Genomic DNA, 23782 nt, shown 5'->3' on the forward strand with positions numbered 1-23782 from the left:
ATTTTTTTCTCTCCTGTTACTGGCTTTTTTGAACATATTTACTCGACCAACTTCATTTAATAGCAACACAATCTGACCTTTTACCTTTTTGGGAAGCATCTCTGCAACCCACAGGAATAAGTGAAACACTATAATGCAAGACAATATACTGCGAAAGTCAATATATTCTTAAAAACAGGACCTGGACCAATGAGAACTCAGCCTGCGGATATTAGTGAGTTGAATATCTGTCCAGTAAATAGATAATCTGTGACAAAATGTCAGCAATGCAAACAGCACTGACAGGAGTTGAGCTTTCACCCCACAGTCAGCCAGACAACCGTATCACGTTATCCTAATCTTAGGATTAGCACACAGAGCCTACTGGTGGGGTTTAACCTTTGACCAACACTGAGCAAAAAAAAAAAAAAAAAATACACAAACAAACGCACGTACACACACATGCACGCAAATGCATGAGCACATGCACGGATGCACCCTCGTGGGGCAGAAATCTATCTAGCCCACAGATTTGCCCTGAAGAAGTCGCTTGCATTCTGGGATTCTGGTATGGACAGGCAATGCAACAACCCTGTCAATCACAAACTAATCGTCGATTGATCTGAGAGAGGTCTCTCTACAGTCTCTTTCGGAATCGGGTGTTATTCTCAAACACCACAAAGGCATGCCCAGTCTGTGGATCCATCTGTGTTGCGTCACAGCCCGGGAGGACACACCTGTCCAGGTGACAGCGAGGACCACGTCGGCCCCTAGCATCGCGGCGTCACCGGGAGAGGGCCTGGAGGAACCTGAATGCCGAAACTTGGCGGACTCCTCCGCTTACAGTGCATACCCCAGGGGATTAGCCATGACTCTGTGCCTCTGTGGAATTCTGGGAATAGAACACCCTGGGCTTCTTAAGGGCTGCATGTGGTGACCCTGCAGGGCTTGCTGTGGAGCCTTCTAACACAGCACCCACAGCTCCGAAAACCCTTTTTACATACTCATATTATCTATGCTACACTACCGACATTACCCCACACACCTTTAAAATGCAGTAACTTAACGTCCAAGGATCCTTCTCAATACACCCTCTGTGTTACTGCACCATACACACCTTTGCTGACTGTAAATGCTCTCCTGTGCATTGTGGGGCACTTCCTGTGTACCTTTTAGGAGGGTGTTCATTGTAAATTGCTTCAGTGCACATCCAGCTGTATAAACAGATGACAAATACAGCAAGTCTATCTGGATAAGGACGCAAGTCAAGAAAAATAATAATAAGAAGAAAAATAATATGAATTAGCATAATAATTATAATTTGTCAAAACTGCAGGCCAGGCTCACACATGAATTTCAAGGCAATTGCTGTTGTTTTTTTTTGTTATATGTAAACATAACAACTTACAGATTTTGTCTCTTAATTTGTCCTGGCCTCTGAAGGATTTCACCCCCTGCTACTGCTGGGGTCACACTGTGAATCGAGGCAGTCCGTCTTTACTCACTCTGTCAGAGAGTCACTTTTACACGGTCATCCAGTGAACGCAACCTTCTCTGTGAGCTCAGACATTTTTGTCTGGCATGAATTGCTCTCAGTAATGCTCTGGCTCCATTGCCAGGAAAAGACATTTTACAGTTCTGTGCCCCTGTGGAGCATAGCAAAAAAAATCCACTCTCCCAGTGCCAATGACCGAGGGCTGGCACAGAAATTATTTGACGGCAAAAAGGTAAAATTGAGAACAAAAAATAAAGTTTGAACTTGCTTTGAGGTCGAATGTGCTGGCATTCGTCTATGTATTTTTTTTAATATGTGCATGCATATTTTTTCATTATTCTTTATTTTAATTTATTCATTGTAATTGAGGGATTCTCATACTGTATTTTTTGCTTTGGAGTGCTGTACTTTCAGCACTGTCATAATGTTGTTAGTGCGGTGCTACCAAATTCGAATGGAATGTTTGCAAATATTAAAGAAAAATAAAGCTCCGTTTTGAATGTGACCACACCCTTGTATCGCAATGTGATTCACGGAAACCCAGGAGAGTCTGAGGGAGGGCGACATGCCTCTTTGGAATCTGCTGGAGCTAAGACAGCAATTCAGACAGTACCATATCTGTGGGGAGTGGGAAACTGGGTCAGCGGGCAGAAGGTCCAAAGGAGACCCGGGTCAAAGGGTCAATGGACTAACATTCTGAGCAAGACAGTGCACCAGGACGAAGCCACAGAGCTTGCGGCAGTAGGCTGCATCCACGGGAGATGCCCTTATCCGGAGCAACTTGCAGAGCTACCCATTTTTACATTACACAGATATTTACTGAGGCCATCCGCACTAAGCTCTTTGTCCAGGCGCACAGCAACAGTGGCCTACCTGGGAGTCAAACGGGCAACCTTTGGGTTACGGGTCCCGCTCTTTACCACTGTGTCATGCCACTGATGCAAAGATGTAACACAAAAACAATCAGTCTGGAGTTCTGATTCAGACCAGGCCTGACAGTCTGGAATTCCAGTGAAGAACCAGGCCAATAGGTCGGAGTTCTTACGAACAACTGGTTCGGAAGGCAGGACTTCCGATGAGGCACTGGGCCAAAGGCTTAGAGATCTGAAGAGGAACACCGCCAATCGGCTGAAGTTATGATAGGGAGCTGAGCCAACAGGCTTGATTTTTCTGATGAAAAACTGGCCCAACAGGCAGGAGCTCTGAGGGAGATCATCAGAGAGTGGAGTGAAGGGCCTGGTGGCTTACAAACCTACATAAAACAGAGGAAGAGGGGTCTGCTAAGTGCCTGCAGGCTAGTCGCTACGTGCACTCTACAATACATCTTACAGAAGAGGCTGTGTGCAGGAAGGGTGGGGGGTTTATGTGACATAGTCACTGCATTCTGTAGTTGCTGTGACCTTCAGCTTCAATGAGGCCGAAAGGGTGCGAAAATTAACACGCTGACAGGTGAAAATGACCGCTTGTCACTGAGGTAATGAATATTTTGCAAAAAAAGGTCAAAGTTCAACGGAGCGAAGAAAGGTTCTGGCTGTGAGAGGCACACCCCTGCGGGGTGTTGCTGACTGTAACCAAGAGCTTGATTACCATGTCTGTGCCTCGTCCCATTTTCGAGGAGCTGAACCTTTGCTCATTGTTTTTGATTAAATGTGTCAATCATCCGTTTGAGGCCGCTTTGAGAGCCCCAGGCCCTTCACTGCCAGCACCAGGTGGGTCAGCGAATGTTTGACTTGGGTGTGTGTGGCACGTACCCGTCGCTATTTTCATAGCAAGCAGAGCGACGTTTTAGGAATCAACAGTGCCTAGACTCCTGCGGCCCCCCCCTCCCACTCCAAAACTTCTTCTGGAATACTATCGTTCTGGTCTTCTCCAGTTTGGCTGCCAGCACCCATTTCTGACAGTACTGCTCTAACAAGAGGTATATTCTGCAGGCCAAAACACAGAATAAATATCTCCCTCTCCCTCTCTCTCTCTTTCTCTCTCACACACACACAAACACACACACACAAACATCATTATCTTCAATATATAATAATTTTGCCTTTTCCACCATGTTTTGAAGTTTCCGATCATGGTTAAAAACCATGCATTCTCAATAAACTCGACATTGTTCTCTGAGTCACAATGTCAATAATTTACCTTACCACAATTTGAGACATTAATGTAAGGTTTTGAGGGCAAAGCATGTAAGTACATGACAACAGAACCCAGGTAAAGAGCCTAGCGTTCTTCTCATAGTAGATATTCTGTGCTTCAGTCACGTATTATAAAAGCAGTCTAATCTGAGCAATTATCCAACCCCCACCCATGTACTGTACATATCCTCTAATTCCCTAACTCAAGTAAAACTGACTTCCTTCTGTTTACAGAGCTGGACATTAACCAAAATGTCTGTTCGATGGAAAGCACGGATGCTTTTAGAAAGGATGGTCCTAAGACAGCTCAAGATGAATGTGCATGGAGCAAATTGCTTTAACTGATTTCCTTCTGTAAGGAAGAGGACGCTTGACCCTAACACTGGACGCCCACAGTGACACACGTTTTGCACAACGCATGCATTATTGACAACTGTTTGTCACTCCACAGTTAATCTTGGAGTACCTGCTCAGATAAAGATTTACACAGACAAGCAGGGGCAGGATTTGGGGAAGGCGGGGTACGGCTGAGCTGTTTTAGTGACCCAGACATGGCCCCTTCACCTCCCTTCCTTGCTTGCTGCCCACCTTCCTGTAGTTTCTGGGAGCGGCGGTGCTCAAGTGGAGAAAAATAATGATAACCTACTCCCTGGGCCCCTGGGACTCCATGTTCCTACACGTTTCAGCGAACAACAATCCATCATTTCCAGGAGGTGAAACACAAAGAAGGTGACGTTTACATAGACATACTGATATACCTGGGACTTACTGACCACAGGTATACCAAGGATTTCCTATAGACTTATTACATATTGGCCGCAGTTTGCAAACTATTTTTTAAAGGATGAGGAAACATTTTTCCCAAATAAAAATAAAAAAATCAGTATGTGTGAGAAACCCTCCTTTGATAATGGAGATACAGGACAGTGGTTAAGTAATCCTGCTTCTTCTGACCACAAGTGTGTCCTTATTTGCAGGTGCCAGCTCCCAGTCACCTGGTGTTGCCGGGTTACAGGATGAAAAACAAGGCTCTGTTTGACAGACTAATGGAGAGATAGAGAGGTAGAGAGACAGGGAGAAAGAGAAGCTGAGAGACTTTGTGTGGTCACAACATCTGTGCTAGGTTCACGCTCTGATTTTCAGAAAGGGCCTTCAAGGAAAGTCTACCTCTCTGGGTATCAAGACTTGCTCTCAGTAAAAAAAAAACACTGAACCCAGGGAAACTGTTTGATTGAACTATAGGTTACTGGGTTGTTGTTTCTGAGTGGCGTGCTACTCCTCCAATGGGTGCTGGCTCTCCTGTTGAACACTTTGTGGCTTGTAGTGCCAAAAAAAAGTCATTGGTGGGCAAGTGTGTCAGAGGCAAATAACCAGAGCTGTGCTTATTACATATCCTGTGCAACATGAGAGGAGTCTGCACATCTAAAACCTGATCTCAACCAATATGACCGCAAATATGACCGCAAACCAATATGACCGCAAGTATGACCGCAAACCAATATGACCGCAAATATGACCGCAAACCAATATGACCGCAAGTATGACCGCAAACCAAAATGACCGCATATATGGCCACAACAGTTTGGCCTTGGGTGGGGTGAAAAGGGCCGAATCTGTGGACCCCCCTCATGTGACTCAGAAATGTCTCTTGGTGGCGGAGGGAGGGGTTGAGGTCAGGAGGTCGGCCTTATGTAAGGCCTGTTTTGGGAGGAAGTGATCCACATTCGGCAGAAACGCCATGGAGACAGCAGTCTCAGGAGACGGTCCTGGAGAACTGAGCCTCAGTCAGGCCAAGTTAAACACCGCTCTGAGGCGGGGAAATGGAGACTGTGCCTGTGTGAGGGTGCATCTGAGAAAGAGGGAGTTTGTGTGTGTGTGTGTGTGTGTGTGTGTGTGTGTGTGTGTGTAGGAGAAGGAGAGAGAAAGAGGTTGTGGGTGTCTATGGATATGTGTTTGTTTGTGTGTGTGTGTGTGTGTGTGTGTGTGTTTGGGGGGTGGTTACTGTCAGTATCTCTTCATAACTTGTCCATAAACTCTCCACTTCAGTTTCGTTACATCAAACAGCTGGGCTCACTGGAACGGTTCATTCTCTTTGTAAACTCTCGCAGATTCTAACATGTACTGAACCCACCCGAAAAAGAGAAGACATTTTAGTTCACGTTAGAATCTGTTTGTGAGAGGAGAGAAATGAGATGCAAAGACACGCTTTTAAACACCTTCATTTCATCTGCATGGACCCACAAATGACAATATGACAAAAATGCAGTTTACATTGAACAGACATCTGTTCATAAGCTATGCCAACTGCATCTATGGTACCACACTACTACAGACCTAACCTGGCTCTTGGACATTCTATCCAAGTTTCCTTATCTGCGTTATTTCTGAACCTGCCAATATCAACCCGACACAGAGCAACAGAGAGAGCAGATGAGAGATGACTGTGTGTGTACTGTACTGTACATGCCTACGTTTACATTAATTACTGTGCATAAAAGCATAAAAAAACAAATACAGTCAGCATGTTGACTCTTCTTCTAGCGAGCTCAGTCAGGAAGTTGAAGGTGCACCTGTTTGCCTCCAGCTTGCCTTACATTGGATTGTGGGAGACGAGTCCAGAAACTAGCGATAATCACAGTCTGTAAAAAGGTTAGCTTTTGCTTAACTTGATCATGGTCTGTGCTGCTGCACCGGATCAAAGATGGTGAACTGCGGCAAGATAGACCACCTCTGTGTTTCCATTGTCTTCTGACAGATAGCAAAGTGCCACTGATCTGCCTCTGAGTTCACAAAGTGCCGACAGAAAGAAATAGTAGGTCAGTAAATAGTTACTGATGTTATGGTCATTGCACTTCCCCAATAGCAAATTCTTCTTTTGTCTTTAATGCCAGCACCTCCTAAAAAGGTGTCAACTGACAAGCTGAAACCACTGTGACCATGCCTTGCATGTGGCAGTACGATCGCTGGTGTCTGCACGAGCACAGCAATGCTCACAGCTGGGAAAGTATTTCTTACCAGTATCCAATTTTACAATATCACAAACTCTCAGACAGATAGGTGGACACCAACATCACTGTAGGCCATCTGGCAGAGACAATGCTGAGTTGTTTATCTCTGACCTGGAATGATTCAGCCGGGACATCTTGTTAAAATAACACAATCTTTGCTTGAGCAAATATGTGCAACAGCGGCTGTTTTGGCAGCACGGCTCTCCAGGGGCGATTTCTTAAAATGGGAGATGAGGTGAGAGCTTTCTCCTGCACACTGTACCCTGAACTCTCACTGGTCCCTGATGATAGAATTGCCCCATGGGGGGCTTCTTACAACACAGCACAAGAAAGAGAGGCTTGACAGAGCGGAGGCAATCAACAGGAAGGGTGATAACGAAGCAGCAACATTTTTTTAATGTTGGGAACAGGAGTTCTCTCCTGTTTTCCTAGTGAAACAATAATGATTATTGATCAGAATGGCACTGGAATCAAAGCTGTGCCTAACTATGAGGTCATCATTTGTGACATCACAATAAGGCCGTATTATCTGTGATGTCACAAATGATGACCTCATAGGTGCTGCTTTGATTCTGACACCATTCTGATTCCACTCTGAATTCTTAAAATAAAGAAAAACAGAACAGACTTGAGAAAGTGCTCTCTGTTAAAGAGAAAGCTGGGGCATTAGACTCTGTAGCAACGCTGACACTGGCCAGGAAAGGACTGTGATTCTATAAACATGAAATCAGGAAGAAGGACACCTGCAATGCCACAGTGAAGGCCAAAGCCAGAGGAAGATTCCACATTCTGATTCCACATATCGAAACTCTTAGTCCTGAGAGAATGGATGGGTTCCCTCAGGGCCTATATTAAATGCACCCAGGCTAACTTGCACAGGGGGTCAGACAGGGCATGGTGCCAGCTGACTCTTCATAAACCCTGACCCTGACCGAATTGGCTTTCTCTGTCTCTCTCTCTCAAAAGCGACTATGTCACTTGCCTGGGAGGGGAGGCGACAATGCTGGCCAGACTACACAGAACAAGCTCAAACCGATAAAGTCACATTGTAGACGCAGGGCTCTGAGATTTGAGCTTTAACTCCTTATCTCACCACCTCGTGTTTGCTCACCTCCCTCCCTGTAAAAAAGATTACTCATGGCACTTTCATTTTGCTGAGCCGTTTTCCTTGAACAGGTAATACATGGAGACAAATGTATCCACTTTGCCACTTTGCTGTATATAGCAATTAATTTTACTACCCACAAAAACACCAAACATTGGCAGACCACAAGCACTTTGTGTTTTGAAGTGTCAGCTCCAAAGGGGACATACATGAGCGCTTATTTTGAAATGTTCCACCCTGTTGAAAACAACAGGACGTGTGGAATGGTAACCTAAGCACAGGCAAGGCAGGAATTAGGCAGGTGATTTATCCAGAACACACACGCACAATCACACATACAATCACACACAGAAAATGCACACCTCATGACAGCTGTAAATTTTGTTGCATTATGATTATGCTTAGCATTAAAAATAGCCTAAAATGAGCTGCCTATTTTTTACATAGTTTTTGAAGGACCCATCACAGGAGAAGGAGCCATGTAGCTGTCTAATTCAACAGACAATGATGAGCAAGTCAGACATCTGATTCCAATCAGGACCCAATCAGTCTGGTGATCAATAAGACAATAACAAACTAATGCAGACACACACAGACAGAAGCTCTCTCTCTCTCTCTCTCTCTCTCACACACACACACACACACACACACACACACACAAATAGATACCCTAGGGACCCTCAGTCCTCCACAGAATGTGTATGTGGCTGTAGGCATAGATAAGAGTGTGCGTGGGTAAGAGACTTGCCCAGCTCATGCAGACGGATAAACAAGATAGCACACTCAAGAAAGTTAATAACCTGTACACCATGCATGTCACTACAGTATACCATAAGCAGTCAAACAGTCCATCCACACACTGTTTCCAGATCAGTGAATACACTCACACAATCCTGTGAGATTCTGCATTCTAGGGACATTGTGAGGGTCACTGAACACTCGTGATTCGTGAACACGTGATTTCATAATGTGTGCGTATGTGTGTGTGTGTGTATATAAATAAATATATATATATATACCTTATATATATATATATATATATATATATATATAAGGTAACATAAAAATATTCACCACAGTAACATGGCCAAAGGGGAGTCGTTTCTGATAATTTTAAAACGGCTTTTGAAATCCTAAAAATTCTAAATCTGTCAGACAATGAGAATAAGGAATAATTCAAAATAAAATAAACGAACAAGAGCGTATCTGAGTATCTGAAACATTTGAAACGTTTCAGAAAAAAACGTATTATTATAACCAACGGAAGACAACTGGGCGAAAGCAGATGCGCGGGGTAACCACTTTGCCGCAAGTGTATGCATTGCGCGGAATCCAGCGAATTCGCGTCGCTATGTTGCAGCAGAACAGTAGGCAAGTGTATTTTTCGGAAAGGGCTTAAAACCCTTCAAGTTTCTATTTAACCTACGACACTAACTGCTGCAACAAAATCCGCTGTGGAGACCGCAAAGCCTCTGCGGGCACCCGGTCAAATCCGAGATCAAAGTCCACTGAAAAATCTCAGAGGCACAAAACAACATTAATCAAACGCTTAATCATTTTTAAAGATTGAGGTTTGCTCAGCGGGGCTGACATAACCTAACTTTGTGATCTGAACACTTTTTAGGGTCGGAAAAACAACATTAACACGCAGACGCGCAAAAAAAATCTAAGCATGCGTCCCGCAAAACAATATCAGCTCATGACAGCAATAACGATTAAGGCCAGCGTCGTGATGTCTAAACAGGTGGGATCATAGGTTGCGCATTTGAAAACCACACTGCAACAGCTGTTCAGATTTCTGCGCTCGGATGCGGTATAGGACGGAAAACATAACTAGCGGGTGTCAGTGAGGTTTTGCGATCCTGGCTAGAACGCTTTCGGTGGCCTGTGCGTGTTTGCTGGCGTCGTTTGTGAAGCAACAGGTCCTCTCCACAGCGCCACTGCGACCAGATTTTTCCTCATGATAGACATTTAGTTAACAACATTATGGCACAACAAGGACATCCTGTACAGACTGAAGACAAGGCGGTGCGTATTTACACTATATTTATTTATAATCATTGCTAAGGGAAATACTGCGTGTTTCGTTGTGTGTCAGCTGTGGACGGAAAGCTAGAAAAAAAAAACGTATAGACCAACTTGTGTCCTACCTCTTCTTTTCTCTTTCAGCGGTCATGGTATTTGACAAATGTCCTTTCGTTTATCTCCCCTTGTCCGCAAAAAAATCCAAGTGCTTTTGTTTCAACCAACCGTTTAGGCTGCGGAAAAACGTGAGCTAAACAAAAGTATAACAAACAACGCAAACCGCAAATATTTCACCGAAACGGAAACGGGGATTTAATCTAGCCTAATTTTGTCACGCAAAACAAACAAACAAAATATATAGCAGTAGTCCCTAGTGCTGTTGGAGCGCCCTGTACAGTCTCAGAACACTGCTGAGGATTGTACAGCTTCTCCCATCCCGCGAAGACAAGTCTGGAAGGTCTAAGGAATACGCTCTTAAGTTTGTGAGTTCAGTCCTCTTGTCAAAAAGTTTCCCCTCCTCTGCCCGCAAAACCTGGGACGGTTCGAGCCCGTGTCCCCTGACCGCTTTGCCCCCACCGCTCGGCTGGCCCCGCTCTCAGTCCCTCAATCATTCCGGACGACGCGATTGGCCTCTTCTCCCGAAGGACCGCCCACCCACCCCGGGGGCGGGTCTGGGTGAAGGAGAGCTCGGTCTTCGTCCTCCGGCTGCGGAGTGAGAGACGCCTTGGCCGTTCTCGTACACAATTTAATATGCCGTTTCAAAAGATTGTTGTGAGTTAGACTGTGGAGGTGGCATGTGTTCTGAAACAAAGAAAGAAAGTTAAAGAAAGAAAGAAAATGTCTCAGAACCAGGCTTGGCACTATAGGGGTGCTTAGGGATGCATTGCACCCCCAGACGGACCTCAGTGCACCCAAAGTTGTCTCCTTATATCCCGAGGTCTACATAACATTTATTACGGATTTTTTAAAGAAATTACTTTTTGTGCCCCCCTGTGGATTGCAATCGCAGACCTCTGCATTTTCATCTGCGCTAGGCCTGTTTGTAACTCTGGCTGGTTAACATGCTTGACTGAGGGGGATCATAGGTAAACTGTAATGAGGCATGATAATAAGGCATGATAAAGCCAAATGTTAGCTCTATTTAAATACGCTGTGCATTATGTTTCCTGGGCATAGTGACACAGAGTGTAGGGTGAAAAGTCACCAGTATGGTGTAGTGGTAAGGAGCAGCAGCGTAGCTTAGTGGAAGGGAACAGGGCTTGTAAAGCATTGTTGACTTAAATGCTGGTGGGACACTAGTGTTGTACCCTTGGGTAGCATACTTAAATGTCTCAGCTGGTTAAATAGATTACATGTAAAAACTGTAAGCTGCGGAAGTCATTATGGATAAGAGCAACTGCTAAGCAACTCTTATCTAAGAAACCACGATCTTTAATGGTAACTAATGTCTTTCTATTGGCTTACCAGCTACAGTTCTTTATGAATGCTGGCACGGAATGATACAACACATGTAAAAAAATTGTGGAACCTACAGATGTAAAATTGTGGTACAGCACTCTACGTCAGCTATCATCAAGAGCAACATTTGCCCATAACTGTATTATAAAATGGTAATGCCATGCTCATGAATGTGTTATATAAGTTTTATGAAGGCCTTGTGAAGATGCACTGAATATGTGGGGACAGTAAAGTAACTGAAAAGGGCATTTTGGCAGCAGATTTTGGCCAGCACAGTTTTCCCAGATGCCATACTATCTCTGAGGGCATCTGACCCGTGAAGCAACGTTGAAGTCCAGGGCTAAGGAGGCGTGTGAATGATCCTTACCCTCAGGACAAACTTTCTGTCCTTCCACTGATTAAAGCTAGTTGTTTTGCGTGTTGAATATTAAGCTTAAAATCAATATAAAACTGGACAAATAAAGCTTTATTTTGGCTAAATTTATACAATTTAATTTTTACATTAAATCTCGTTCACGTTCTGTTCTCTGTTTTTGATGTCACGTTCACAAACAGGGGCGCATTCGTAACTGTATGGTCATCTGGCGGGTTTTTGTCTGTGTAGTGTGTATACACACTAGAGACCTTTGTGATTAAAGGAACGGAGAGGAATTCATTGTTCGTCTGTTTTGTGATTAAAGTGCAAATAACAACACCACAACGCGGCATCTAATTTGTCATCTGCAATCTCCTCCAACAGAGAAAAAAGATAAGCACAGGTTGCATTTATTATGTTAGCTTGGCGTTACTTCTAATATGCGGTCAGTTTTGCCCTCCTTGCTGGCGGATCGGGCGCTCATCCCCCCTCTCCTTCGGTCATTCCAGCTTTGCACCTGACGGAGACCCAAAGGATCGGTCTTTTCAACCCTGAGACTCACGCATCTTGGAAAGAGTTCGTATTTTAAAACGACGCTCCGCAGTTCTGTGGTGTTAACAAGCTGTGCGTTTTTTTCGTGTGCGGCGGTGGTTCAGGAAGTAGATATAAGTGGCTAGCGAAATTTTGCTGTTGTACTAGGGCCTATAGGGCTTGAATGGTGTTGTGCTCACACTCACTGGACTGGGTGTGCTGTTAGCCTGGTCTGACACTTTTGCTCCAATCAACTTGAATGGATACAACTCTGATTTTTGAACGCTCAGAGCTGATTCCAGGAACATCCATCGCGATAGCTGCGTTAAAATACGATATCGGTCACAGAAACATTATTGTTTGATTTAAAGTGCGTAGAAAGTACGCTAGAGTATATATTTGTTCAATGAAAATTCTCCTTTACTGAAGAGAGGACACAATCACTTTACAACAGACTATACCTCAGCCGGTCCAATGAGATGCTCATTAGTACTAAAAGTCCGCCGTTTGAAAGTGTATCGTATTAGTTGCCCTGTAGGCTGTAGTTGTACAAATCTAATAGTACTGTGTCCTCAAACAGACGTTGCTCTCAGCTGAGAACTGTCTCATTGTGGAACTGTACACATCCTGTCCCTGTACTGTCGCTATACTTACTGTATGCACTTTTGTAAGTCGCTTTGGATAAAAGCGTCTGCTAAATAAATAGGGGGGGACTTTTTCTTTTTTTTTTTTTTTACAATATTACCTGAATTAACACACACACACACACACACACACACACACACACACACACACACACAATTAAAACTATATTGGTATAGTAAGAAAAAATTCCACCTTCTTAAGTCTGTTGGACATAAGGTCATTTTGCTGGGCAGCATTTGGAGCAGTGGTTAGGATAGTGTGCTTCTAACAGAGAGGTCATGGTTCTGTCCCCTGGTGGGATACTGTTGTTGGCTGTGGTAGTGTAATGTGGCTGTAACACAGCTTGGCCTATAACCCACGCTGCAGGTTTTATCCTTGAAGTGTAGCAGAGCTGAAGTGGTAGCTTGTTCTGCACAGTGTGATGAAAACAACCAAGTTACATTTTGTTATTTAGCAAATGCTTTCATGCAGAGCAACTTACATAAGTTACAGTTTTACATATTATCCATTTATACAGCTGGATATTTACAGAGTCAATTATGAGGTAAGTACACTGACTAAGGGTACAAGAGCAGAGTCTCAGCGGGGATTTGAACTCACAATTCTGTTTACGAGCCCTACTCATTACCACTAAGCCACCATGTTGTGTCTAAATACAGCACATTCAGAGATGACCAAAATTGGTAGAGAAAAAAAGCTTGTTTTTGAAAAACACATCATAATTTAACACAACCTGTTTTTTTCCAGTTACCATAAATCAATCTCAGTTGATTTTGGTAATGTCTGAATTTACCACTGAACTGTGTTTACAATGAAAAGGTAACATGAGCTTTTCATTGTCATTCAGAGTTAAGGACACATGCTAACTGAATCCAGTATCCATGTCTTTTTCTGTACACTGCAGGAAGAAAATCTCCTAGTGTCCATCAGGAATCACCCCCCCCCCCCCAATCCACTCCCACTGCCACCTCTCCACGCCTGGGTCAAAGATGCTGCTCAAACACGCTGGTTCGTTTCGACGTGATAGCATTTAATAGGTTCCAAAACAAACAATCCACATTCACATCATTCTGGATACAGTACATTTGGCACACAGTAACATGACTGCCTGTGAGGAGATTCCATATATACTCATAAGGAAACATTTCTGTACATAGAAAGCTTCACAATACAGGAACTAAAATCCAATCCTGAATGTATATACATACTGTACATACAGTACTATAATACACACAACCCAGGTCTGTTTTTTCAATACTTTATGCTCACATATTTCATATTGTGTTGGACACATTTTTGCTCGTAATCCAAGAGGTAATTCTTCTGACATTTATTTTACTTTATTTAAATGCTTGAATGACTTGACAACAGACCCAAACATGTCACCTACAGCTTTTTTTTAATCATTTACACCTCTTAAAAACAATGACAAAACAAAAGAAAAAAGAAAACAAAAAAACAAAGGGAAACATAGACGACACAGATATCGTTTGGCATGGAGCAGCATGCTGGTTGCCAGGAGTTGGGGGGAGGGATGACGTCCACATCTTACGGGACATCACGAATGACCCCACACCCAGTGCAACAACACAGACTGAACCAACAACACGGTATGAATGCTGTGAGCCAAAGACCGGCACACAGGCAGAATGGAAGGGCAGACGGGCAGAGGGACAGACGGATGGAGAGACAGGCTAAACGCAGCACGTAGTTAAGTAAATCCTTCTGTGCAATTCACAACATTGAGTGACTGGCTGTGCAGTCTGTTTAATTATGAAGCCTGCAGTATCTCACACACATACACAAAGAAGAAAAAAACTTTTTTTTTTTTTACAATTGTACCTGAATTAACACACAAACACACACACATATACACACACACCTCCTTTAAACTCCCTCTCTTCCTGCATATCCGGTTTGTCTACCCCCGGGGACATCTGATTGGAGGATGAGGTAGACCAGGAACGGGACTGGCCACAGCACGAAAAGGGGCAGTGTGGACTGTACCACCAGCCCAGGGCATGCTGAGTCCCCTGTACTGCCTCTTTCCTGGGGGTCTCCAGCCCCCCTCTCTGAGGACCGCTCTGCCTGGCAGCTCCCCCCGCCCCCCGTGTTTCTGAATACAGCGTCCACCTGCGCCGCTCCTGGCAGCTGAAATCCCGCGATTGCACAACGGCTGAGTTTCACCGAGGGCTTGGCCGGGCGCACCTGCCTGTGAGGTCACCCGCTGTCTGCGGTTGGCACGGCAACACCATGAGCCATCTCTTGGGATGACGCCACAACAGCAAATCCTGGAGCAGTAAAATTCAACCCAGTGCGGTCATTCTTTCAGAGTGATGGTGTTTTCCATATTTTTCCAGGGGGTCAAACCGAAAGAACCAAAAATGTACTATAGAATAATTAAATTAGGTTTACCATAAATGGGAAAATACTGTATGTTGGAAGGTTCTGAATATCTGTACACAGCAGTGTAGGCAGTTTAAAAATATTATGTTACCAGCAATAGCATATTTTGCTACTCCCACATCCACGAGCACACAGTACTGTGCTAGTACGAGCGTGCTCTAACAGGCTGGTTCTGTAACGGAAGAGTGTTCCTTACCGTACGGGGGCAAGAGCTCAGTGCTGGGAGTGCGCTGGTATCAGGTCAGCGTGTAACACCGAGTGTGTTGCACAAGGGGGGTGCGCTGTGCCAGCCGGGAACGCAGTGCAGTGCGTCAATCCTAAACCAGGGGAGTGCGCTGTGCCAGCCAAGAACGCAGTGCAGAGAGTGTACTTTAGCTGCCTGACCTCCAGTTGGGAACAGCAGTGTAAATGGGCCAGCTTCAGATAGGCAAGTTACTCACACATACACACAGGGAAACAGCTAAACAAAGGGCAAAGACGACATAAAACAAAAAATAAAGAAAATGCAAATCAATCATATTCACATCCAAAATATTGCACATATTATTAATTGGTTTTTTTCTCCAAGCAGTAATACACAATAGCATAATATGCCTAACCATGCATTGGCTGCCATAGCTCTTCTCCATGAACTTCACAGGCTTTTTCAGAAAGGATTATGTACACGTTACCTTATGTACAGAGGTCCAAACACTTTCCCCCAAACCCCCAAACCCCCTCATCCCCCTCGTCCTCACATTCACAAGCCGCAGTGAAGGTGAGTGACACCACAATCCAAAACTGAACGAAACAAAAAAATCCAATACCAGCATAAAAAAACTCAAATTGACACAATAAACTAAAGCTTCCAGTGGGCATATCCACACATGGGCGGGCACGCACGCACACGCACACACACACACACACACACACACACACAGACACACACACACACACACAGACACCCGGGCACGCACGCATGCACGCACACACGCACATATGCATGCATACAAACTCATGCACACACACATGCACCCACAAATGCACTCTCCATCACAAACCACACAATGAACTGCAATAACATGCACTTCTTTACAGCAGGTAAAGACCAAGTTTTCATCCATAAAAATACCTCAAAAGACAAAAAAGGCGTTTTACTATTCAGTATATTGACTGTTCTTCTCAGTTATGCAGAATCCCCAAAGCTTGTTTTCTTCACAATATCAAATTTAGACAGTCATTTATCATCTTTCCTTTTGCGAGTGTAACCTAAAAGTTTTTATTCTTTAGTACAATCACTGTTACTGTCAATTTTGTTATGAAAATGCGCTGAAATAGGAGAAGCCTCCTGTTCTATGACTGAAAGACATTCTCATTGTCATGTATACATTTTTTAATGTCAATTTTTGGAAAGAATAAGCATTGTATGAACAGGCTTGGAAGAGTTAAATGTGAGCTGTGCACAGAGAGAGCCATTGAGAGAGTGGGAGAGAGAGAGAGAGAGAGAGAGAGAGAGAGAGACAGAGAGATAGACAGAGAGAGAGAGAGAGACAGATATAGACAGACAGAGAGAGACAGAGAGAGAGAGAGACAGAGAGAGAGAGAGAGAGAGAGAGAGAGAGAGAGAGACAGGCCTGAGAAAAGTTCTTTAATGAGAGAAAATGAATGTACAGCGAAAAACAGCCAGTGCTGTAATCGCCAATGCCTGATACCACTCAGATCACAAACCTGCCCACCTGTAGCTTAGCCACTCCCACACAGAGCCCAGCCACACTATTCTCCCCCTCTGTTGGACAGCAGGTGGTCATGTGGGATTTGATTGACAGGGTAAGCAGGTAGCACCCACACAGGGAGAAGTGGCCATTTTTCTCTGGGCCATGGGGGACGCTGCCCTACAGACAGCTCCGGTGAAGGAACACAGACCGTTTGGGTGAAGGAAGTACCGCTTTGCGCTCACTGCTCAGCGACGTCAGTTCCACGTCCGCGCAAAGGCGGACAAGAGCATCCGCCACGGGAATGTAACCCTGCGAGCTCCAGATGGACAGACGAATGGAACAGGAGAGACGTGGGTGGGGAGGATGGCACCCGCTGGTCCTTCACACACAGACGATGCCGATTAAAAAAAAAACGGCAGGGAACAAAATTAGAGCAGGGATGCAGGGATGCAGCTCCAGGGAGGAAAGGCGTAGCCATGACAACAGGTGTCGGGCGGAGACGCGGGCACCGGCCGAGATGAGGGTCAGTTCTGGGTTCAGTTACGGAGTGAGGAAGTTGAGGAGTATCCGAGTGGATCAGGTGGCTCGTGTGTTTTGTTATGGTGGTGGGTCAGGGGACGGGGCTTAGGACAGACTCTCCTCCCCGAAGTAAGAGAAGCCTTTGAATTCGTCCTGGTTGATCTGCTTGATGACGGCGTCATCCACCGGGGTCAGGATGGGCTCCTCGCGGGTGAAGTCTTGGTCGAAGTTGTTCACGTCCCTTTTGGTTTTCTGTGAAAGGGAGAGAGACGTGGTCACAAACTGGCCTTTTAGTCTAGCCTACTCGCACTGGTCTTGTGTCACCTACTCTCCTGACCCAGACACACACTGCCTCACCCTTTGTAAGGACAGTCTCTGGAGAAGACAGAAACATAGTGAACTAATAAAATATTTAATCAGTAAGCCTTTTTCTTCCCTCTCCCTCAAGACATTTAATTAATTACCATCTATCTAGTGACTGTACTTGGCGTCACTTAGTTTTCTAGGCTGTCCAGTTCCAGGTTAGCACAAGTTAATTTGTGCTAGTGCTTGAATAGTGTGATGTGTGAGACTCTCCTGGTCTGACACTGTTGCTCATTTAATTTGAATGGATACACTTCTGTTCTATTGAGCTGGACGTCACTCTGGATAAAAACATCTGCCAAATGAATGTAATGCAATCTAATGTAATTATGGATGTCAGCCATCTTTTTAAGCAGAACCCCAACAGCGACCTTTGTAGGTTTCGGTTTTGTTTTTGTTCTGTACAGTTTGCTGCAGTAACATCTCCGACACACTGACCAGAGCTGGCCACCGTACACTGTGAGCCACGCCACCATCATGGTCACTGTACATTTTTTACAAGTTATTTTTTGCATAGATGAGTAGTTGTGTTAGGTGAGCTGTGCCCCTTCTGATGACCTCTGTCGGCTTCCTCTTGGGTTCGAGGCGGCATGAGGGCTCCCTGTGCCAGCTGCCAGGGGCAATGTGAGGTCACTGGAGCAGAAAGGAAACTGTGGCCTAACCAGAGAGTGTGTACTCTACCGTTCTTTACCTCTTCCTGATCCCACCCCCCTCCACCCACACACACAAACACACACACGCACACTCACACTCACACGCACACATACACACACACGCACACGCACACATGCATACATGCACACACACAAACATACAAACACCCTGCTTTTGCTCAAAGGAAAGCAGAAGACCAGCTCTTGCTGCTAAGGACTTTCACTTCCAGGTGTGGAACTCAAAACTTCCTCACTTTTGCCTTACCAGTAAGACCACACACACCAATGAGTGTCTGTGGCACAGCTCGGAAATGCATATCAGAGTAATGCAGTGCAGGTGGTAAACCTCCCCAGTAAGAGGCTGTGGACCTGAGGCCCAGGTAAGTGCAGACAGCCCTCCCACTCCTGCGCCAGGCAGGACTACAGGCATTCTTTTACTGCTGTGTTCAGCCAGAAATATTTAACAGCCACAACTTACACTCTAGAAGACAGCAATTTTGAGATTCTGACAACAGGCCACAAGCACATTTGAGCTGGCTAGTTAGTGGATACATGAAAGATAAATACTTTATGCTGTATTTGGCCTACAGCCAGGCGCTTCTCCAAGAATAACCATTCCCCCCTCTGATTGATGGTACTGGTAGACTGGCCGCTCAACGGTATACACCTCTCAATTCTGCAGTAGCTGGTGGGATGTGCCTGTGTCAAACACCATACCTGTAAAACCCAATAAGTTCAGGAGACAGCTTGGGCATAGCTTACTGGTAGTCTGCCCTGTACCCCCACCTATCTCATCTGGTGGTTCTGAACACCTACATATTACAGCCCTGAAAAAGGCTTCATTAATGCCTCTCTAAAAACACTGACTGTAGAATGTCTGAGCTGGTCTGGCAGACTGATGTCTGAGAGGATCTGTCTGTTGAGTGTGTGTGTGTATGCGCGCGTGTGAAGTGTGCATGTGCATTGTGTCTGCAGTGTGTGTGCGTGCGTGTGAAGTGCGCAGTGTGTGTGTGGGACACTCACGATTCTGGGTTTGAAGGGTGGCTTGATTCTCCGCTGCTCCAGAAGGACCCAGTCGATCTCCCTGAAGAAGGGGTGTGCCTTTATGGCCTCCTCCCCGCCGTGGGCCACCACACAGCCCAGACGCTTATGAGGAGTCTTCGTCATAAACTGGGGAGAGAAGGAGAGAGGCAGGAGAGAGGGAGCGAGAGAAGAAGAGAGAGACAGAGAGAAAGGGAAAGGGGTTACTGAGAATGAGACAAAGAGAAATAGAAGGAGATAGAGAGGAAGAGTGAGAATGAGATAATGGGATAGGGAGGGAGAAAGAGAGAAACAGACAGAGGGGACGGAGAAGGATAGAGAGTCTTAGAAAATGAGAGTGACTTGATTGTTTTAGCAGATACGAATTTCCACACAATCAAAGCGTGAAGGTTAAGTTTGATGTTCTTATAGCGGTACTTTTACTTGGCCCTGTGTCCAACAAAGGGATTGTTCCTGGCTGTGGGCCGAGGTTGTTGACCCCTTTTTGGACATCATAAACAGGGAAAAGAAAGGGTGATGGGGTGAAGGAGGGATGCTGTGAACATCTGACGCAGAAAGGAAATGGTTAGTGAGAGTAATAACGTCATGGACAGAGCCGTTTTGTCTGGGGTTGGTTAAATTGCGTTGGGATTGGCTGAAAATTCTCATCCCGAATTTTCCTTGGGAACTTCAATAAGTACTCAACCCATTTAACATCAGCAAGTGCAAAAATCCTAATACACTCAACATGTCCCCATTCTCGTTCCCCCACGTTCTCATAATGCCAAACCAAGAACCTCCCAAGTTCATCCAAGTTAAGGTTCAGCATAAGTGCAACACAAAGGGAGGGAGGAATAGAGGGAGAGAGAAGTGTGACTCCTGTCAGGAGTGTGTGTGTGACTGTCACTGAGTTTCAGGGAGCAGCTCCAACTGTGTGCTGAGGTTGCTGACTACAGCTGCCATGCCCCACTCACCCCCCCCCCCCCCCCCACACACACACACACACACACGTAGTTGCACATGTGATCACAGCTTGCCTGCCATGACATATCTCTCCGGGTAACGTGACCCTGGCGAGACTTCACCCCTCTGCACAGTCACGCGTTCATGCAAACTCCAAAAATAACAATCATGAGTTATTACATTCATATTTTCCCGTGTGCGGCTTCACAGGTGTGCCAGTGTGCTGGGGGGTACCCATCGCACCTCTCAGTTGCTCCCCCCAGCTGAAACCCGCTCGTGAGGGGGTGCGAGACAAGAGCCTGTGGATGAACTTAAATGACCTGCCGTGACCTGCTGTGACCGTGTGGATACTTCGAGAGAAGTGTCATTGAGACAGCTCGCATGCTCTCACAGTGGAACCAAAACATGCCCCACTTCCCACAATGCTTTGCAAATTATATAAGTAACCTGAGTGATCACGGTATACGGGGGGGATTAACGGTTCACACGCGCCCAGATGCACACAAACACAGAGGAACACGCATACACACACAGGCATACAGGAATATGCATACACACACACACACACACACACACACACACACACACACACACAGAAACACACAGAAACACACAGGAACACACACACAGAAACACACAAACACACAGGAATACGCACACATACACACAAACCCAAAGGAACACACATACACACACATAAACACACAGAAACATGCATACAACCATGTGTGCGCACACACACACACACACACACACACACACACACACTCTTAGTGAGGGGGAGTGAGGAGGTGCCAGTTCACCCTCCCAGACCCCTGTTAAAGGGGCAAACATAAAGAGTTGGTTCTTTTTTCCCCACAGGAAGTGAAAAGTCTCCTAGGCAATCTCTCTTCCTCCTTCTAGCTGTGCAGTCATATAGTCTGTGTGTGTGTGTGTGTGTGTGTGTGTGTGTGTGTGTGTGTGTGTGTGTGCGCGCGGCATTTGTACGAATATATCCCTGGATTTGACGTAAACATGTACAGCGGATGTCTTCTGTTGCTCTGCCTGGTCTTACTTATATTTAATGTTATTCATTACAGCTTAGCCAGCATTGCTCCCCTTTGCCCTGATAATGAAGCACCACTGAAGTGGAGAGAGAGGGAGAGATAAAGGAAGAGAAAGAGAGGGGAGGGAGAGAGGGAAAGACAGGATATAGAGAGAGAGAGAAAGAAAGAGAGAGAGAGGGAGAGAGGAGGGGTGAGAGGAAAAGAGAGAGAGAGAAAGAGGGGGTACAGAGAGAGAGAAGGAAAGAGAGAGAGGGAGAGGTAGAGAGAGAGGAAGAGAAACAGAGGGGGGGAGAAAGAGGGAGAGGGAGGGAGAGAGAGAGAGAGATGGAGATACATGAAGAAGAGAGTGCGTGTCCACCACTGACCGCTTTGAGGATGCTGACCGCCTCCTTGCTGAGCCAGACCGGATACAGCACGTCGTCGTGCAGGATGGACTCGAACAGGTCGTCCTCGTTGTCGGCCTCGAAGGGGGGCTGTCCCGCCATCATCTCGTACATGAGGACCCCCAGCGCCCACCAGTCCACCGAGGGGCCGTACTCCAGCTCCTGCAGAATCTGAAGGGGAGGGGGGGCAGAACGGTGGTCTTTGCCTGGTTTCCACTGACCTGCCTGAGGTGACTGTGCATGCATGTGTTCAGTCCTAATGTGACCCTGTATGGTGGTTTGAACTGATGGAGTCAGATCCACTGACAGAGAGCTGCTGACCCTGGCTCACAGTCACAGCGCATTCTCTCAATCACCTTAAATAAATAAATGACCTGAAAGAATAAATCCTGATGCTTGAGTTTCTGTTATTCCTGCTGTGAAGAGAGCACATCATGAGGCTCTCAATTTTGGCCTTCTTCATTTCCACAGAGCCTCCTACAACGTTACACTACAGACCAAGATACACAAAATCAGGTGAATTTTTTAGACTAATGTACCCAGCCCCTTTAGATCTTTCTTTTTGGGAATTTGGCAAAATGTTCAAACTGTGAGAGTCAATTTAATCAGTTTTAATTGGCGTCGATGAAAAGGTGTGGTCATACGGACTGCTTTTTTTTTTGAGATGGTGAGGAGGAGGGAATTCTGGGAAACAATACTGGTGGGGTACCTCAGGTGCGATGTAATCGGGGGTCCCGCAGAAGGTGGTGGTGGTGACCCCGTTCATGATGCCCTCCTTGCACATCCCGAAGTCTGCTAGCTTGCAGTGACCCTCCGCATCCAGCAGGATGTTGTCCAGCTTCAGGTCTCTGCAGGGGAGAAGAATATAAAAACTGAGTGAGGAACCTCAGGTGCGGTCAGTGTGGCCGAGGACCATTCATCTGAGGGTGCCAGCCCAAGGGACACTATGAAGTAATGAAAACAAATGATTGAGGATTGCTTGGGCCAACGCAGAAGTGTTGTGGGCGTCCAAGAAGGTCAGGAAGCACTTGGGGGAAGATAACTGGTGACACACAATGCATCACCTCCACTGAAATACCAACGACTGAGTGTAGCACTGAAATACTTCCCCACCCTTTGCCTATCATTTAGAGGATGATATGATGAAAAGGAGTTTAGTGTTACTGTCTTCCTCCGTTAGCTCAGCAAAAGCACATGTGGCAGGTGAATTGCCATGGTGCTCACACGTATGATGTTAACCATTTAAACACCTCGATCTTTTAACTGGAGCCTTTATGGTGTACATCTCTGTAACAATGATGCATAAAATGCAAGTCACTGTAAGTCGCACTGGGAAAGGGCATATGCTGAGCAAATGGCTAATGTTACTTTTCTGATGCATAGAGGGCGGACAACAGGGTCGTCCCAAAATGCAGTAAAAAAAACACTGCTGTATCCGTGTTTGTTTGTGTGTGTGTGTGTGTGTGTGTGTGTGTGTGTGTGTGTGTGTGTGTGTGTGTGTGTTTTGGGGGGGGGGGGGTGGGCGGTACCCCCAGAGAGACAACAGTTTAACACACTACACACCCCCCACACACACACACACATATAAACAAAACCCCCAAAACAACAGTCCTGCCACACCCCTGCAGCCCCAGCCAGACCGCCGTGTGCAGACTGCCTTCCAAACCCCTCCCTCACCGCTCCCATCAGCAAAACTGACCTCTGATCAGCTATCAGCTCATCACATGAGGGAGGTCACAGAAAAGAGAGAGCCAAGTACAGGCTCTGGAGCTGAGAGCTTACCCATCAGCTCCTGGGCTAATCAAGACAGAGAGGCCTTCTGAGGTGCCGAGTCACATGACATACTGCTGGACAGGCAAGCGTGAGGAGACCATGAGAGGAGAGGAAGGAGCATCAACCGGCCTGTAATTACCTATCAGTATATCCGTAACCTGATACCTGTGTCATTCAGAAAAACAATTACAGAGAGAGGTAGTGGGAGACTGACAGAGCGGGTAGG

General features: G+C 45.8%; 2 protein-coding genes across 2 annotated transcripts in view; both read right to left on the reverse strand.

The window, feature by feature from the left end:
* Positions 1-10295, reverse strand: part of LOC118779863 (endothelial PAS domain-containing protein 1-like) — a 30209-nt gene extending 19914 nt beyond the window's left edge. The window contains exon 1 of the mRNA XM_036532169.1: positions 9873-10295. Coding sequence (XP_036388062.1) covers positions 9873-9898 — 26 coding nt within the window. The 5' untranslated portion in view covers positions 9899-10295. The remainder of the gene's footprint in view (positions 1-9872) is intronic.
* A 6434-nt stretch (positions 10296-16729) lies between these two features.
* LOC118779869 (protein kinase C epsilon type-like) overlaps positions 16730-23782 on the reverse strand; it is a 57229-nt gene continuing 50176 nt past the window's right edge. The window contains exons 12-15 of the mRNA XM_036532182.1: positions 22493-22631; positions 21766-21954; positions 19395-19541; positions 16730-17607 (exon numbers count right to left, since the gene is read on the reverse strand). Of these exons, the coding sequence (XP_036388075.1) occupies positions 17461-17607; positions 19395-19541; positions 21766-21954; positions 22493-22631 (622 nt within the window). The 3' untranslated portion in view covers positions 16730-17460. The remainder of the gene's footprint in view (positions 17608-19394; positions 19542-21765; positions 21955-22492; positions 22632-23782) is intronic.

The sequence above is a fragment of the Megalops cyprinoides genome, chromosome 1, assembly GCF_013368585.1.
Source record: "Megalops cyprinoides isolate fMegCyp1 chromosome 1, fMegCyp1.pri, whole genome shotgun sequence".
NCBI classification, from domain to species: domain Eukaryota; kingdom Metazoa; phylum Chordata; class Actinopteri; order Elopiformes; family Megalopidae; genus Megalops; species Megalops cyprinoides.